The sequence below is a fragment of the Nymphaea colorata genome, chromosome 1 (assembly GCF_008831285.2).
Source record: "Nymphaea colorata isolate Beijing-Zhang1983 chromosome 1, ASM883128v2, whole genome shotgun sequence".
NCBI classification, from domain to species: Eukaryota; Viridiplantae; Streptophyta; class Magnoliopsida; order Nymphaeales; family Nymphaeaceae; genus Nymphaea; species Nymphaea colorata.
The window spans coordinates 19,852,564-19,869,103 of record NC_045138.2 but is presented as its reverse complement, the minus strand read 5'-3'; the positions used below and the strand labels follow the sequence as shown (position 1 = coordinate 19,869,103).

At 38.9% G+C, this 16,540-nt stretch overlaps 2 protein-coding genes across 5 annotated transcripts; one reads left to right on the top strand and one right to left on the bottom strand.

Moving 5' to 3' along the window:
* The first annotated feature begins 435 nt into the window (after positions 1–435).
* On the top strand, positions 436–6,797 carry LOC116260818 (probable inactive leucine-rich repeat receptor-like protein kinase At3g03770). Of its 4 annotated transcripts, XM_031639351.2 has the most exons (9): positions 436–624; positions 999–1,395; positions 1,975–3,745; positions 3,897–4,030; positions 4,211–4,451; positions 4,600–4,799; positions 4,926–4,975; positions 5,427–5,538; positions 6,411–6,797. In XM_031639351.2, the coding sequence occupies exons 3-9, from the start codon at positions 2,359–2,361 to the stop codon at positions 6,642–6,644; spliced, it is 2,358 nt and encodes a 785-aa protein (XP_031495211.1). In that variant the 5' UTR covers positions 436–624; positions 999–1,395; positions 1,975–2,358; the 3' UTR covers positions 6,645–6,797. The 4 variants fall into 4 exon arrangements, with proteins under 4 accessions (XP_031495211.1, XP_031495188.1, XP_031495218.1 ...); XM_031639328.2 differs by having other exon boundaries at positions 999–3,745; XM_031639358.2 differs by having other exon boundaries at positions 448–624; positions 999–3,745; positions 4,603–4,799.
* Positions 6,798–8,286: 1,489 nt separating this feature from the next.
* On the bottom strand, positions 8,287–14,089 carry LOC116259369 (ubiquitin-conjugating enzyme E2 2). Its single transcript, XM_031637158.2, has 5 exons — positions 13,715–14,089; positions 13,593–13,618; positions 10,583–10,672; positions 10,354–10,442; positions 8,287–8,605 (listed from the first exon to the last, which is right to left on the bottom strand). Exons 1-5 carry the CDS (start codon positions 13,837–13,839, stop codon positions 8,477–8,479), a joined length of 459 nt encoding a protein of 152 aa, XP_031493018.1. The 5' UTR covers positions 13,840–14,089; the 3' UTR covers positions 8,287–8,476.
* Between the last annotated feature and the right edge of the window lie 2,451 nt (positions 14,090–16,540).

Here is a 16,540-nt window from a genome sequence, read left to right as displayed (position 1 = left end):
CTTTACGAGCTGAAAGGAATGCCAACGTAAAAATGTCGCCACAGGTGGAGACGAAGGTGGCGAGTTGCAGAGAAAGCGAAGGCGACCTCTTTCAAAAGGGAAATTAAAGACAAAAGAATAGAAAAGCAACCGCCAACTCATGAGGAACCCTGTTTTTCTCGGACGTTCCCGCCTTTTCCAGAAATTTGGTAGCTACAGAGCCTCTAATTTCTTGCCTTTTCCGGAGAATTCATTCCTTTTCACCGCGAAAGCGGAAGCGTGAAAGCGACTGGTTTCACCTCACCGGGCTTCTCTCTCTCGCCGCGCGCTCGGTCGCTCGGTCGCTCATGCAGAGAAGTGGAAAGCAGAAAACCGTAGCTTTCTTTTTCTCCACTTTCATTCGTGGCGAGAGGAAGTGCGGAGATGGACCGCTCTCAGAGGAATAAAGAAGGGCGGGACGAGATCAGAATCTTGCTTTTCGCTCTTCTCCTTCGGTGGGGATGGCCACGGAGAGGTAGAAGAAAAGGTGTAGACGCGAGAGAGAGAGAGAGAGACAGAGAAGAAGCGATTCTTTGCCCCGCGTTCCGTCTCTGCTGTGTGCGCTCTGACGTCGTCATCAGAGGCTAGTGGGAAAGAGAAACTAAGGTACGATTTTGTCGGCTCCTTACTGCTGCTCTTTTGTTCTTACGCTTCTTTTTCTATCTCGTGAGTGATGGGATCATAAGAGTGTGGGGCTTTGTGTTTCCTGCGCTTCTCGTGACTAAAGAAGCGAGATTTTGTGTCGTTTCCTTGCTTGGATGGGGGGAGTATTTGAATGCAGGAAAATGGGGGTTTCTTGGTTGATTCTGTGCTTCTAATGAAATTATGAAGAAGATGAGCCCCAAACGTAGTGTTGCGCACGTTGGTTTTGGTGGTTGGATGGAAATTTCGTTTGCTCTTTTCATGGAGAAAAGAAGCTGCTTTTCTCAAAGTTATACTCACGTAGTTTTCTTTTCCCTTTTGTCCACTGGTGTGTGAAGCATCGGACAAGCAGCAATCCTGAAGCACTTATTGGCATGATTGAAAAGGAAAGATTATTCAGAGAGATCGTTGTGGACTGAATTTGAGGGCGCTCTCGCTTTGCTTCTCTTCGAAAAGAGTGAGAAACAAACAGGTCGATTTGTTCGCTTGCATGGTCCTGCTAGAGCGCTTCGGACATCGACGTCCTGCTCCTGATTCTTCAATCCACCGCTTGGACCAAGCAACAGAACCACGTTGGTGGTTTGATCATGGAGGAAATACCCCAATGCAGGGGAGCCCATTGTCTGCGTGTGGCCTAAACGAGAAAGCTCTTGGCTTTGGAAGCACGCCAAGAAATTTTATCGTCTGGCCTTTTGGTGATCTGTGGGCCATTTGAGTTCCATGGAAGTAGATAAGGTAAGCCCCTTCTTTTGATTTTGATTGTAAAATAGTAAACTGCTTTAAACAGGTTTCCGATATGAAGCGAACCAAACCTGTGCCTTCCCATTAACTTGCAAATCTTCTTGGCAAAATGTTGCAAATGAACTGCATCCGAAGACTTAATTCGCAGATAACAGTAAAAGGGATGAAATGAACCAGTAACTCTTCTAAGTTCTGGTTGAAATCCAAGAAGAAAGTAACCTTCGGTTGCCTTCCAGTAGACGGGACTACGCAGCGGACAGATGTTAAACAATTATAAGATACACCCCGAGAGAAGTTTCTTTGATGGTGATGACCACTAACGAGATTGAAACTTACAGATTAATGGTGGGGACATTGATGGTATTTCCAAATCTTCAATTCTGCACTGTTCACGAGTCCCGGTCAGAGTAACACTAATTGCATGAGGGGCATCTGACAAAATACTCCCAGCTGGATCTCTTGTCTCTAGATCGGTTCACAAGGAAATGTTTCTTTTATAAGCTTTGCTAGGTGATGGTGCCTGGCCTGGGTGGCCCCTCTCCCACAAAATATAAAATGCTTTTCCTTTTACAGGCATGGTACACCTTTCTTTTCCGTTGGTTCAAGCCTCTAACTTCGAAGTATTGGGTAAACAGCAGAGTTGCAGTGATCTGCAAGGGCCACTCCACTGCTTCATGAGAGGGCTTTGAAGTCCGTTATGATCATCCGACGACTTGTGCGAACCTTTTAGAAGTTTGTCAATCACTTTTTGAGACTGGTGGTTTTCTTTTGCCTTGCGAAGCTGGCCGGATAGAGATAGAGAGAAAGGGAGAGAGGTTTCTTGCTCTCGGCTTGCTGTTGACAACCGCAGCTTAGCAGAACTCCATGTGGGGTGATCATCATCGGGTGGTTTCTTTTGTTTGTGAAGTTTCAGACTAATGAGAGAGTGAAAAGGAGATATTTTCTTGCGTCCAGCTTATGATGATGACCAAAATGGCACCATTCCTCATTTGGGTGATCATCGCTTTATTCTACCTTCCTTCTACTCAGCAACTACAATCATCACAATCTCAAACGCTGCTGAGGATCAAAGGACTTTTGGGGCTTCCACAAGCATTGCAACCATGGAACATCTCGACAGACTTCTGCAGCATCGAGCCTTCCCAAACTCTAACCATCGTCTGCTACGAAGATAGCATTACTCAGCTGCATATCACGGGTAACAGAGACCCCCCGCCTCCTGCACTAAAGTCGAACTCCACAAATTTTACTGCTTCAGATTTCAAGCTATTGAGATCATTCTCTGCGCCTTCCTTCTTCACTACTCTTGCCAGACTTCCAAATCTAAAGGTTCTTACCTTGACTTCCCTTGGTCTTTGGGGCCCTCTTCCAGCCCAGGTTGCTCATTTATCTTCCCTGGAAATTCTTAACATTAGCTCAAATTTCTTTTATGGTCGCATACCGGAGGAGATTTCTTTGCTCAAAAACCTTCAGACTGTTATACTTGATTCTAACATGTTCAGTGGCGCTGTGCCCGAGTCTCTAACCATGCTTCCTGTCTTGGCTGTTCTGAGTTTGCGGAACAATTTCCTCAATGGGTCCCTACCCTCTTCTTTAAGTTCACTGGAGAATGTCCGGATTTTGGATCTGTCCAGCAACTTTTTATATGGGAAAGTGCCTGACCTTAGCAGTTTGACAAATCTGCAAGTGCTGAATTTGGCTGACAACTATTTCGGACCGCAGTTTCCTGAGATTGGTAATGAGCTGGTCGTTCTTGTACTGAGGAATAATAAATTTGCCTCAGGAATCCCGTCTTCCATTAGTTCTTGTTATCAATTGCAGACACTAGACATATCTTCCAATCGGTTTGGGGGGCCGTTCTTGCCTGATCTGCTTTCGTTGCCTGCCATGCGTCATCTGAACATTTCTGGCAACAGGTTAACTGGGATACTTGCAGAAAACATGTCTTGCAATTCTAGGCTTGAGAATGTGGATTTGTCTTCGAATCTTTTAACAGGAAGTTTGCCTAGCTGCCTAGTTTCCAACTTGCAGAATGGAGTTTTCTTTTATGGAAGGAATTGTTTATCCAGTGAGAGCCAGAACCAGCACCCATACGCATTCTGCAGGACTGAAGCATTAGCTGTAGGCTTGTCGTTGGCTAACAAAAAGAAGGAAGCACCTCGGAAGATGGAAATCGCATTAGGTATATTGGGGGGTCTTCTTTTAGCTATCGCTCTTTCCACTGTCTTGCTTTGTGTGCTTCTTAGAAGATCAAGGACCAGAAGCGCTGTGATGAAACCTCCAAGAAGGCTAGTTGCAGAAACAGTCACAGCTGATCTCTCCTCAAAGCTTCTTACCAATGCAAGTAAGTTATCCTGTCGTTCCATTTTTTATGTGCTTCTTATTCATAAATTACTCTCTTTTTTATTTTCGATTTACTGGTTTCTTTCCATGTTTTGAGGATCTTGGTTGTTTGTGGTCACATAACTTTGGCATGCATCTTCTTGTACTGGTAGGGTATATAACTCAGACAATGAAGTTAGGAGCTCTTGCACTTCCACCATATCGAACGTTTGCACTGGAGGAACTTGAAGAAGCGACTAACAACTTTGAACCATCTTGTCTTATGGGTGAAGGAGCACTGGGACCGGTATGTCATGGCCTGTGTCTCATTACACTTTCTGTTCTGTGTTTCAAAATGCGGTTTGTCTACGAGATGATAGAATCTTTTGACCAAAGGAAAAGAAAAAGAAAATGATAAAGATAAGTTCATGGTAAACTGAAATAGCTCTTCTTAACGAATAATTTTCTGGTTCCCATGATGTCTCAGATATATCGCGGTAGATTAAGAAATGGTTCTATGGTGGCCATCAGATGCGTGAAGGTGAAAAAGAAGCAGAATGCCCACAATTTCACAAACCTTGTCGAACTAGTTTCAAAACTCAGGCACCATCATTTAGTCAGTGCTCTTGGACATTGCTTTGAATATTATCTTGATGACTCTAGCATCAGCCGTCTCTTTTTGGTGTTTGAATATGTGTCCAACGGGACGCTCAGAGAGAATATTTCTGGTATTACCATCAGTTGCTTCCTTTTCTTTCTCTCTTTGTTGGTTGTTTAATTAAAAGGGGCAAATAAAAAGACACAATTTTCTCTGTGGGGAACATATTCATGGAAAATTTTCTTTCTAAAATATTCTTTTTCTTTATCATGGAAAAGCAGGAGGAAACCTTAATTGGACCCAAAGAATATCGACTGCAGTCAGCATAATGAAGGGTTTGCAGTTTTTGCACAATGGAGTTGTACCAGGAATTCTTGGAAACGAACTGAAAGCCACAAACATACTTTTAGATCAAAACCTTGTTGCAAAAATTAGCAGTTACAATCTGCCTGTATTGGTGGAAAACACAAGAAAGGAGGTAATGCCATAAAAGATGATTTTATTCTGAATTGCTTTGTCATGCACCTTCCTGTGGAATTTTATTGTTCCTTCGGAACCAAATAAATTTTAGCCTCGGTTGGCCTCACACAGTACTCTGCCACAGGTGGCCACGGGATTTCTTTCACATGGATCAAAAGAAGCTAATGCCGTTAGGTAGGAAAGTTCTCTTTCTATAAATTTTGATTTACAATGCAGGAAAGGTGGACAACCTTTTGATGTACTGTGTGCTAAATGTCCCATTACTTGTCGGAAATTAAGTATTCTTAACCCTGTCAATGTGCTTGTTGCTGCCTATTTTACTTGCTCATAGTCTGTTTATTTCAGCTTGTTCTTGGAAGATACATGTCTCGTTTCCTGAATGATAGTTATCTTGACTGCTTATTGCAATTGTCACTCTTAATTCTTTTGTAGATTCTTTCATAATATTATGCTTGTTTCTGTTATATTTTATTGGAGCTTTGCATCGTTAGTGTTTTCTAAGCTTTGTTATATATTTGATTTTCCTCTTGAACTTTCAGACTTAATTTGTAATGGAATATGCTGTCTTGTTTACGTATGACTGTAGGCAATAAACTACTAATTCTCTGCTTGCATCACCATTCAGGAACAAGCAAAAGGATAAGATTGACATTTACGACTTTGGTGTTATCCTGCTCGAAATCGTTACAGGAAGAGCCATTTCATCACCCGTTGAGTTAAAAGTGGCGAAAGATCAGGTAAAGGCTAGTTGTGTTAAGTGTCCTTCGGTATATCGACTGACTGACTTGCATTATAATAAATTCGATTATTATAGTCAATATTTGTTGTCTATCAGCTTTCCATTTCATTAGGCAGAATATAAAATGCAAATGGGAATCGATAAATAAAAAACTAAGCAACAAGAAGACAAGAAACCCCTCTTTTGCAGATATGTTTGAGAAAAATTCCAAATGCATGACATGAAAACAAGTGTCAGCTAATTTGCAGTGTAGGGGGAGAGAGAGAAAGAGAGAGATCAATTATTGAATCCTGAATTTCCAAAAAAAACGATTGAATGAACAACCTTTGAATTGTGAATTGTGATCAGTTGTACCATCCTGCAAATTCCTACCGGGACCCTCCCATTTTTAGTCTAATTGTAAAGGAAAACAATAATAGCAGCTTCCAAGTTGCACTTAATCATCAGTAAAGGTCTCCATAAATAGAATGGGACAAAGTTCCTTTTTGGAATTAACCAATAGCTAGGGACAAGCACCTGCTGAGTGTTTTTTCTTGGTTGGTTTGATGAGGATCTTGAACCTACTTTTAAAATGTATATCACTCGTGAGATACCTATAAATCCAAATTCCCCACTACCTACTTCCCTTTTGCATCTGCATGAACTGCTTTCTGCTACAAATCAATTTCTCAAGTTAACACAAGCTGGCTATTGTCTTTTTCTTTAGCTTCCCACCACTTGATGTATACCTTGAAAGGACCCTTAAATGTTCCCTGGGCACTTTCCAGCACGTTACTATTTCATGAAAGCATGTTATTATTTCTTGAAGGCATGACAAATTTAGCTAATGACCTATATGTTCGATCACCATTTTCTCTTGTTACTGTGCAGGTGCTTACGAGCGTAACAGGTGACCAAGCCGGTCTGAGAAGCACGGTTGATCCACCCATCAGAGATGCCTGCTCAGAGCAGTCACTAAGAACAGTAATGGAGATAGGCGTTAGATGCTTATCTGAAGAACCTACAGAGCGGCCTTCAGTTGAAGATGTTTTGTGGAACTTGCAGTTTGCTGCTCAAATTCAGGAGGCATCAAGAAGTGATGGGTCGCCGGTTTCCTTGCAGTAACTGGATATACTAGTTCCTGCAGATTTGGAGTCCCGCAACCGCAAGTTTTTTCGTCATGTGTCGTCTATATTCAATAATCTTAGATTGTTATCACGCACGGGTGACTTCTGTATCGAATTGAAGATCTGGAATAGTAGTACTGTATGTTTTCTACTCGATGTTAGTTTGTGAGAGAAGCGTCTTGAGAATATTGCAACCTCTAAAATTGCCAGCTGATCCCCATTTGCTTAAGGGGCCCAGTTTGTGGCTAAAAGTTCCTTCTTTGAGGTTACAATTTCTAAAATCACAGTAATTGGTTTTCTTTTCTACTCTTTCTAGTTTTTCACCATTTCACAGGGAAAAGCACGCTTGATTTACCTTGGGATCAGCGATGCTCTCTCAATTGATGGAACAACAAAGCTTTTCGCTTATGTTTCACAGAAAATGACTAAATATTAGCAGTTTCACGGGGAAAAGAATCAGATACCTACATAGGTGGCGTCTAGCATTTTAGTTGTTTTCGTTATGTGGACAAAAAAACTCCAGCACCAAGGGCTGCCCATTTTTTATTTTAACCAATGATTCCAACAAGTGGAGGGTTTAAGTGGTTACTGTTACTGCAAGAGGAGGGTTTAACTGGCGGTCGCTTAATCTGAAGAGGAAAAAGGGCAGCCGTTTTGAGACAGAAGGGGCAGCCAGACAATTAATATAATATTAATAACCTACAAGTTGGCAACCGTTTCATAAGCAACCCTAAAAATGGTAGGGTTTTTTTCAATGGTTGTACCAGGGTCGAAATTTGACTCAAGGTATTCAACCTGACACCGAAAAGCCAGTAGACCCAAGCCTGCTAGCGAATGCGTCCCAGCTTTGGAACGCCTGCACTCCTTTAATTTAAAGGCCTTCACTCAATCTAACCAGCACAATAATTTTTCCAGTAATGGGACTACCGACCTTCTTCAGTTCTCCGACTTAGGGAATTCTTTCTCGAATTTCTCGACGCATATCTTTCTTCTACGTCCATTCATTGCTTCATTCACTTATGGAATCCCAGGTAAAAGGCTGCAAGCCACTCGCAACAGCCTCAGGATTCTGGTCCCTAGGTTTTGGGAAAAGTCAAAAGTGGGGGAAGAAAAAGGAGCCGTTAGAAGCTATCTTCTCTACTTTACATATTCAACGGCTAGTTGTTATTGCCTCCTCTTGGTATCTTATCCTCGCCTCGGTTCTGCTGTTCCATAAAACTAAGTCAAAAGTAATTAGGCCCACAAGAAAAGGCAAATAATTCAAGTTCATAATGATTAACTCTGTCGTACGTAGATAAAACAGCAATCACCAAAACTAGAAAATGAATTATTTCTTCGTTTTCCGTTACAAGCTTCAGATAAGCAGATTCGTAACAGATAACACGAGGTCCAAAATAGGCACCTGTGTGCATGCAACTTCCTTCAGTTTGAATGTCCCAACGAATTCACCTAGCTAGGTATACAAACCTCTTGTTAGCAATAAGCTCATTAAGTAGACATTTAAGAAATACAAAACATCAGCTCCTTAAATCCTATAATTTTCAGGCGATATGTAGCAATTCAAAGAACAAACTAAGATTTTAACATGTGCTATAGAATGAGGCGTCCAGGAGAAGACAGACATGAATCCACAAGACCAATTATGCCAAGCATAGGAATAGTGTTATCCATTTTTCAGCAAATCAAACGTGAGCATTACAAGCCAGAAATCGCATATTATACACAAAATGCCAAGATAATTGGAGAGACCCATTGTAGTATAGTAGTGGTAAAAGTTGGAAAAGGTGCTAACTTTTACTTTAGACACTCCAATTTTTGTATAAATGACATTTAATCTGCTGTCCAGCTCTGCTCAACAATCTCCCGCACTCTCCTGTTGTATTCACGCTTATTCTCGCTGAACATGCGAGCTGCCTCAGAATTTGCTGGTGAGTTAGGATTTGGATCGCAAAGAAGAGACTGGACCAAGATAAGATGAAGTCAGTATTATAATCTTAAACAGAGCATAGACAATCTGCAGTCAAAGCCAAATTAACAGAAAGATATCCACGAACAATGTCTGGAGGCACCTAGCAACACATTTTGAGCAAGAAAAATTTTAAAAAAGAAAATCATTAATATAAAAAGCTGCTTCTGCTTTAGGTTTAGCATTGGCTTTAGCTTTTACAAGATCTTTTTTTCCTCTTTGGGCAGAGAAAAATGATTGTGTTTCAAATATCCGGGTGATTTAACTCACCTCAATATCTTTCCACTTTCATGCTTCTCATCTCCTACTAATAAAAAATGCAAAGGACAGAAAAAATGGTGCGCAGAACTCTTGCAACCATTTTTAAACGCCTTAGTCATTGTAGCTATCACTAAAAAAATAATGATGGATCTATGACATCAAAAATATTCACAATGACCAAGTGACAATGGTGCCAGCAATGTGCTCCTGACATGCAAAATGCAAACAAGGGCCAACTACATTGACATGAACTGAGGATGATATTCATCAAGCTATTGTGGTGGTGATGGTGGTGGTGGTTGTAAATGTGAAGGCAATGAAGGTGACATTACACAAATGAGGATGTGACTGCAATGTTAATACTTACATGACAATCTAACACGAAGAGGACTGTGATGCAATAGATGATAATCATGAAGAATGATGAAAAAAAAATCATAGAAGATGGCTGCAAGAGCAATGATGCTAGAGGCAGATGGCAGATGGAAAGAGATACGATAAATTGTACGATGATGGATAGATGTGGACATGTGATTATAAAATTACAAAGATGCTTATGTAGTTAAACGGTCAATAAGATAAACTCCATTTCATTGAAAATCTGCAACGTGGATATTTTTTCCATCAAAGATTTCCAATATAATCTCAATTGCCAGTTTGAAATTTGGTCTTGAAAAAGCATTTCCAAATATATTTTTGATGTTAGAACATCCATTTCTGAATACTTTCATCTAATGTATTGTGCCTTCAGTCTTGAATCTCACTGTCAAGAATACAGCAATGATGAAACCAATGATGTTATTGATTATGACATAAATATCTCTACCAACAATATACTGAGAAAAACTAGAACCAGCAGCAGTGCCTAAAGAAGAGACTTCAAGCTCATGTTTACAAGGTCATTACTTCATATTCAACAAGAAATAGAACCAACAAGCAACAGCCTCCTTTTAGGAACTAAAGTTAAGTAGTGTTCATGGCCAATGCTGAGCACTCAGCCAAATGTGAATTCATATCTAAATTTTTTAAAAGAGAGAGAGAGAGAGAGAGAGAGAGAGAACGAAAGGCTCATCTCTATGGAGCAATACTGTCAAGTCAAAATGTCAAGCTGCTCTACATCCTAACGGGAATCAGGTAACTACTTGTTCCATGCAGAACCTCCTCCAAACAAGACGCTTCAGAACAAAGACTAAAGAGGTCAAGTTCAAAATGAATCAATCAAATGCCAAATCATCCCAAGACCACCAAATCCTGCAACTTTTAAAATGAATAAAATGACATGAGGCAAAACTGAAAACAACTAATCAAATGCCCAATCACCGGAAGGCCACCAAATTCAGCAATTTTTAAATCAACAGAATGACATCAAGACAACGAGCTAAAAACGAATCAATCATTTGCCAAACCATTCCAAAAGCCAACCAACTTCTACATTTTCTAATATGAATATAATGAATAACACCATTCAAGAAACTCATACCTGGATAGATGTGAGAATTGCTGCCACATCGTAGATGGGACTCCACTGATTCTGCAAAATGTCCAAGCAGATGCTTCCATCTGCATAGACTATTGGTACCACATTCCAAAAAGAAAGACAAGGCATTAGCTAACAAACACCAAATAATGCACACATCATCCAAAAAAAACATTTATACAAAGGGTATGCCTCCAAATGCACCACAAATTGAAGGTTATTTTGAACTTACTATTTGGATGAAACATTCGAGAGACGAACCGCACAGTTGGAGGTTTATTGGGATAGTCCTCTGTGAACTGGAGGGTTAGCTTAAACGTGCCTGGGAAAGCCCACAGAATTAGTTAGACAACAAATGTTGATTCATTTTCAAGAGGAAAAGAGGTATCCGTTATCTACCAATTGAACCAGTGCAAAAGGTAAAAAAACAATAGTGTGATTGATAAAGCTGCTCATCCATGAAAAAAACAAAGTACTTTAACATGTTTCTTCTTCTTTTCATGGGAAAGAGGAGCATAAATATGAAGGCCAAGAAAATACTTCAACTTAGATTCGGACTCATTTATGTTGAAGAAAGAAGGAGAGGTTAGGGGTTCAGGCATCACTTTTCCAATTTCCACTTTTCAGAAAAGTGAGGGGGGCCTAATCAAATAGTTTCATTAGAGGACCGGGAAAGCTTCCAAGGTCTCATTGCTTTGGTGAATCACCTAAACCTGATACATTTTCAGTGCCATGGAGCTAGACCAGTGAGCTATTACGTTTTCTTCAAAGGACCACCGGGTGGTGAGCAAACCAATGACGACACTCCTTGGTTGTGGTGTAAGTTTGGGTGCCGCATCAGATGTCAAAGGTGTTTGAAGAAGGGTTCTAATGGAGTTTCACAGTCAAATTCGATGACCGTAGGCTTGTCAACAAGATGATCGAGATACTACTTGACAAGAAAGTCCATAGTCACAAAAAATGCAATATTTTCAAAAAAAAAGACGAGTAAAAAAATGAGATTTGGTTTGTAGAAAAAAAACGCCAAAAAATGTGTTTTTTTTTAATAAACGGTCGCAAAAAACGCCTTTTTTCTTTATGGGCAGACGGTGGCATCATTTGTAATTTTTGAAAAAAAATTAATGGTAGATGCGGAATAAACTTAATAAAATTTAAAAGTTAAAAAACATTCATCGACAAAGAGGAAATCAGTCGACGAAGAAAGGGTGAAAACTCATCGGCATTTTAGGTTAGGTAAATTTCTGACTTCTAGCAAGCCTTTCCGACGAAAAAACTCACCGGCTTTTATCCCTTGGGCATTTCTGGCAAGCCGCAGCCACAATGGTGGTACTTGCCACTGGAAGGGTGTGTTTTCCAGCACCCAGCAGACCTCCGACCAGCAAGCAAGCAACAGCAGTAGGATTTGATTACAAACAATGGATTTTTCAGTCTATTTGCATTGAATTTTTTAGTCTATTTGTAATGAATTTTTTAGTTTATTGTGTGTTGGCTTTTTGTTGGTCGTTTTGGTTTTTTTAAGGCTTTTAGCTACGCACTCTGTCCATCAGAAACTCTGTCCGTTAGAAACTCTTTGGTTTTTGTTTATGGATTTTCTGTCTTGGAATAGTTATTGCGTTATGTGTATTTCTAATTTTTTTATTTCTGTGAAATCCATATTTTGTGCATAGCTCTTCTGCTGAAGACTGGTTTTTTAGTTTGATGTTTTGATTCTATAGAAGGGGTTAATATAGTATAACACTATAACTTAATAATAATTCATAGTTCATACTTTATAGACGTGTGAATCAATGTTTGGAGAATAGTATGTTGTTGTGCATAGCTATTTAGATAAGGCCTTACTTTCAGTTGTCTTTGTCTTACTTTTATGATTTTATCATTTATGAAGTATGATTTTTTTAAGATGAAATGAGATTTATGATGTTACGTTATGTCCTTTTTTAATGTTGTCTCATTTCTTTTGTTTTTTCCTCATTCTTAGGAGTTTTTAAAATTTTTTAAAAGTTGACCGTATTCTTCCTTTTTTTTTCATTTTTTTCAATCTCGCCGTATTATACCCAAGAAAAACCTCGTCGTTTAAAACTCCAAAACGTTATTTGTGACTATGCAACAAACATCCGGATCATTTAGTACTCTTCATGTATAAAGCTATAGACTACAAAACAGCAGGCATTTTGCTTTAATTTAACAATGTTTCTGCGGCAAAAGAGTTAATTTTCAACAAAGTTTAATTGTTCTTTGCATCAAATAAGAACATAACCAAATGAAGATTAGCCCAACCGTAAATCAAGGGGTTGACAAATTAACCAATGTGACCATCATAAATATACAAGTTACCAAAATTGATAAGGCTTCCTCAAGAACCACGAAAGGATTCACCAAAAGTTAGAATTTCAAGCATATATGCTATCATCACTAAAGGTTCACACTGAGTTTTGAAAATTGAACCCATATAATGTGAAGTCCACCGTTTACCAAGAAAAAAATATGACAAATGAGAGAGAAGGAGCAAGGAGCAAAGAAAAAACGAAGGTAGCACAATATGTTAAAGGAAAGTTAAGTTATAGAACTCTTGCAGGAAAACTAGGATCCAAGGTGCCCTGACTAGAGATTATAAAGAAAATGACTTGTACATGACACAGAGAAGCATAAGCAACATAGTTGTAGACGATCATAAAGTTAGAAGAAACCACCGAATTCTATAGAAGCTACAAACATCAGCATGCATAAGCCTAAGACAAGCATCAAGTAAATATTTCTTCCGAACAACAGAGAGCATCAGGACGATATAGAAGCCAGATGTCGATTAACAACAATCAAGAAAACAACAAGAACAGCAAAAGTTGGAACCACTAAGACAAGTCATCGGCACGAAGAAAGTAAATGATGGAGAAACATAATAACTCCTAACAATTATTGAGCAAGAGACTAAGCCACCGAAAGCAGCATTCCAGTCCTCAAATCCCTCTACAACCACCAAGTAACTGATTCTGTTGAACATCAACACAAAAAAAGGTTCTGAGGGGCATATGAGCTAATATATTATCGAAAAATAAAATAACGAGAATATCCACACCAACAACAATCAGACCCCAGAAAATGGAAACCTTCAGGAGATACGAAGGCCCTACCCCTTCCCTCCCCCCCACCCCCCAATAAATAAAAAGGGAAAGCAAACATCCATCTCAATTCCAGAGTAATGAGCGGAAAAGAAAAAACAAAACAAAACAAGGAAGAACGCTCACCACCATCCCAAGGAGTATCATCAGGGCTGCAACCAAAACCACGAGGCCAAAAGAATCACGAATCGACCCAAATTTTAACTAAAAATTGAAACAGAAAACTTTAAAAAGGCGTGAAAATGTACCCGAAAATCACAGCGTTCCACAGCATGATGTTGTTGTCCTGTGGGGCGCCGCTGATTCCCGCAGGAGGATCCTGCTGCAACCGCTTGAAATCCCTCATCAGTCTCTTCCTCGCAGGAGTCGACATCCTTTTCCGCTTTCCTTTTTTCTCCCTTCTTTTAACCTAACCCAGGAACAAACGGAAAAAAACAACTGCTCCTTATCCCCCAGATGAGCAGACCTGAAATCTCAGACGATTCCTTTTGTATGGGGAAGAAAGGAGAGAAACCAATCTGAGACTGGACGGGAAAACCTCCCCCGTTGCCGAAGATTTGATAGCCCCGCTCTCTCCCACCCCACTTTTCCCAGGAAGGCTCCCCGCGAGCCCCAGATTTCGAGAGTGGGGAATCAGGTGCGGTCTCCAATTTATAGGGGCGAATTGACCAGGGCAGTGCGCGTCATTCCATGAAATGACGGACATGTCTCCACAAATGACCATAATGCCCTAGACACCACCCCTTGAACGGGTAAATATCGGGTCCAATTCGTCCGACCCAATTTGAATCCGCTGAACTGAAGTACCGTAACAAGTAGAGCGTCTCGTCCGATACGCATCCTGTTGCCTCCTACCGATACGATGCTGGTTGATATAAAATTCTAATTTTTTAAATTTAAAAATAGTAAATTTAATATATCTAAAATTACACCCAAATTTAAATGGTTTAGCCATATGCTAGAGCATCAAACTTGAGCATAAGACTTTTATATGGCCGTCAAATCTCACCTCAAGTAGAGTTGGTCAGATTAGTGAAAGTCTGGTCTTCAGTTTGATTTCGATTATCGCTATTTTTTTGAATTGTAATTGATCAAATGCATGTAGGATACTTTAGTTTAATGGGTATGCCACTTTCGTGCATATCATATAACAACTAACCACATGCGGGTTTGTATGGGCATTTGCCCACACCAGCTTACAAAATTTCAAGATTTTACATATTCATATCTGCGGCAATTTGCACTTTTATATATATCTTTTGTCCCTAAAATTTAAAATTTTATATTGATGCCCTTCAGAGGAGAATTTTTTGCTCTAGCAGTATGCCATGAACTAGTATTTCCTTTTTATACATAGTTGAATGGAGGTGAAGGTGTTCATGATAGAAAATTAAACAGTTACATATAAAAATGTGGCTATGGAACAAAGTGGAAGAACTTTATAAAAAGTTTTGATTATTCTTATCCCATCACCTTTTCACGGGTCTGCGTGTGTGGAAACGATGCATGTTGACGAGATGCTATCCATTTACATGGCTACCATGCCTCTGACAGTTGATTCTTTAAGCAACGCGTGAGATATTTTCTTTGGCTCCACTACAAATGTTTGCTTCTTATATATATATATATATATATATATATATATATATATATATATATATATATATATAAGTGTTCATGTTTGAGACCTTGTTTGGGTGAATTTTCTACAATAAAAAATTGTCAACCAAACAACCTAAATAGATGTTTTTGGAGTCCTATTTTTATGAGATGCCATTGTTGAGAGAATGTTATATTTTTATGGTTAATATTTTCCCCTTGTTTAATTAAAAAATAATTCAAAATATTTTCAGTGATTAAAAGAATAAAGAATCTACACCAATTATGTATCAGCGATATGGAATAAAATTAACAACGTTGGCGAATGGTGTCTGATTTCTAATTGAAGGAAAGCCATGTTCACTGCTAAATTGCTTTCATGCACTTTACTCGAAGTTTTTAGATTAAAAGCAAACTTATTGGAATGTTGTTACATTTATACACCAAAAGGCCCGTTGGGTAACTGTAACAAATTGTTATTGTCTCGTAAAATTGTTCCAAAAATTGAGGCAGTTTCATGAAACTGTGTAACGTACTGTTCCAAAAAATTAAGGAGGGATTATGATTGTGGGAATTTTCCTTCTGGAATCATATTAAGACCGGCCGGCTCCAAAACTTTTCTAATTTCAATCAAAACAAATGAAATAACACAGGTCATTCTTTAGACTAAATCTTTGAAGTACCATCTTAAATAGTTCAGTAATATTTGTAAACTAACATGTTTCCATTACTAGATAGAATTTTCATTTTAGTTGATAAAGAACCAAAAGGCAAATATGATCATAAATTGTTACATAATAGGTAGAGAATGATTGAACATGTATAGACCCTTGGTCTAAACACCATAATGGCATGCATTTAAGGCAATGAAATATGACAAACTTTTTGAAGGGAAAAAGTAAGACAAAAGATAGAACTGATACCTTTAGTAGTGGACGAGGCCCTGATTCTTAATGCTCACATACATACTGGCTTTTACCGGATGTGTAGTGAATCTATGACTTTTCCGTCTCTCAATCATAATTGGAAATCCTTGAGATTTGATATCCTCTTTCAAATGAGTAAATCTTAAAATTACTCATTTTATATATATATATATATATATATATATAATGCATGAACCCTGACTCCTAGGTTCACAACAAATTTTTCCTTGATGTCTTTAAAAAAATTTAGAAATATTGCCATTGAGAGGGGTGATTTTATAAATTATTCATCTAACTTAACCCTTTTTAATATTTGAAAGAAGTGATTTGAGAATTATAGGGATAACTTAATAGCCAATTTGTTAGGCTCAAAAGTTAAGCAGTTATTTGCTAATCGCCAGATATTGGGTGGTTTTTAATTTTTTTTTTCTTAGTTTTAAAATTTGATGTTTGCTGACAAAAGCTTTGCATATTTGGCAGATGCATGTCATGTATAAGTGTCTCAAAGTTTAATGGTTGCAACATTTGGATTGAGTATTAATTGCCTCT

Excerpts from the sequence above, each read along its gene's own strand:
- LOC116260818 (XM_031639351.2), top strand. The coding sequence starts at position 2,359 with ATGATGATGACCAAAATGGCACCATTCCTCATTTGGGTGATCATCGCT. Across the intron at positions 4,031-4,210 it reads GTGAAGGAGCACTGGGACCG|ATATATCGCGGTAGATTAAG; the intron begins GTATGTCATGGC and ends ATGATGTCTCAG. Across the intron at positions 4,452-4,599 it reads GCTCAGAGAGAATATTTCTG|CAGGAGGAAACCTTAATTGG; the intron begins GTATTACCATCA and ends ATCATGGAAAAG.
- LOC116259369 (XM_031637158.2), bottom strand. The coding sequence starts at position 13,839 with ATGTCGACTCCTGCGAGGAAGAGACTGATGAGGGATTTCAAGCGGTTG. Across the intron at positions 13,619-13,714 it reads TGGAACGCTGTGATTTTCGG|CCCTGATGATACTCCTTGGG; the intron begins GTACATTTTCAC and ends TTTTGGTTGCAG. Across the intron at positions 8,606-10,353 it reads CAATTCTCACATCTATCCAG|TCTCTTCTTTGCGATCCAAA; the intron begins GTATGAGTTTCT and ends ATCTTGGTCCAG.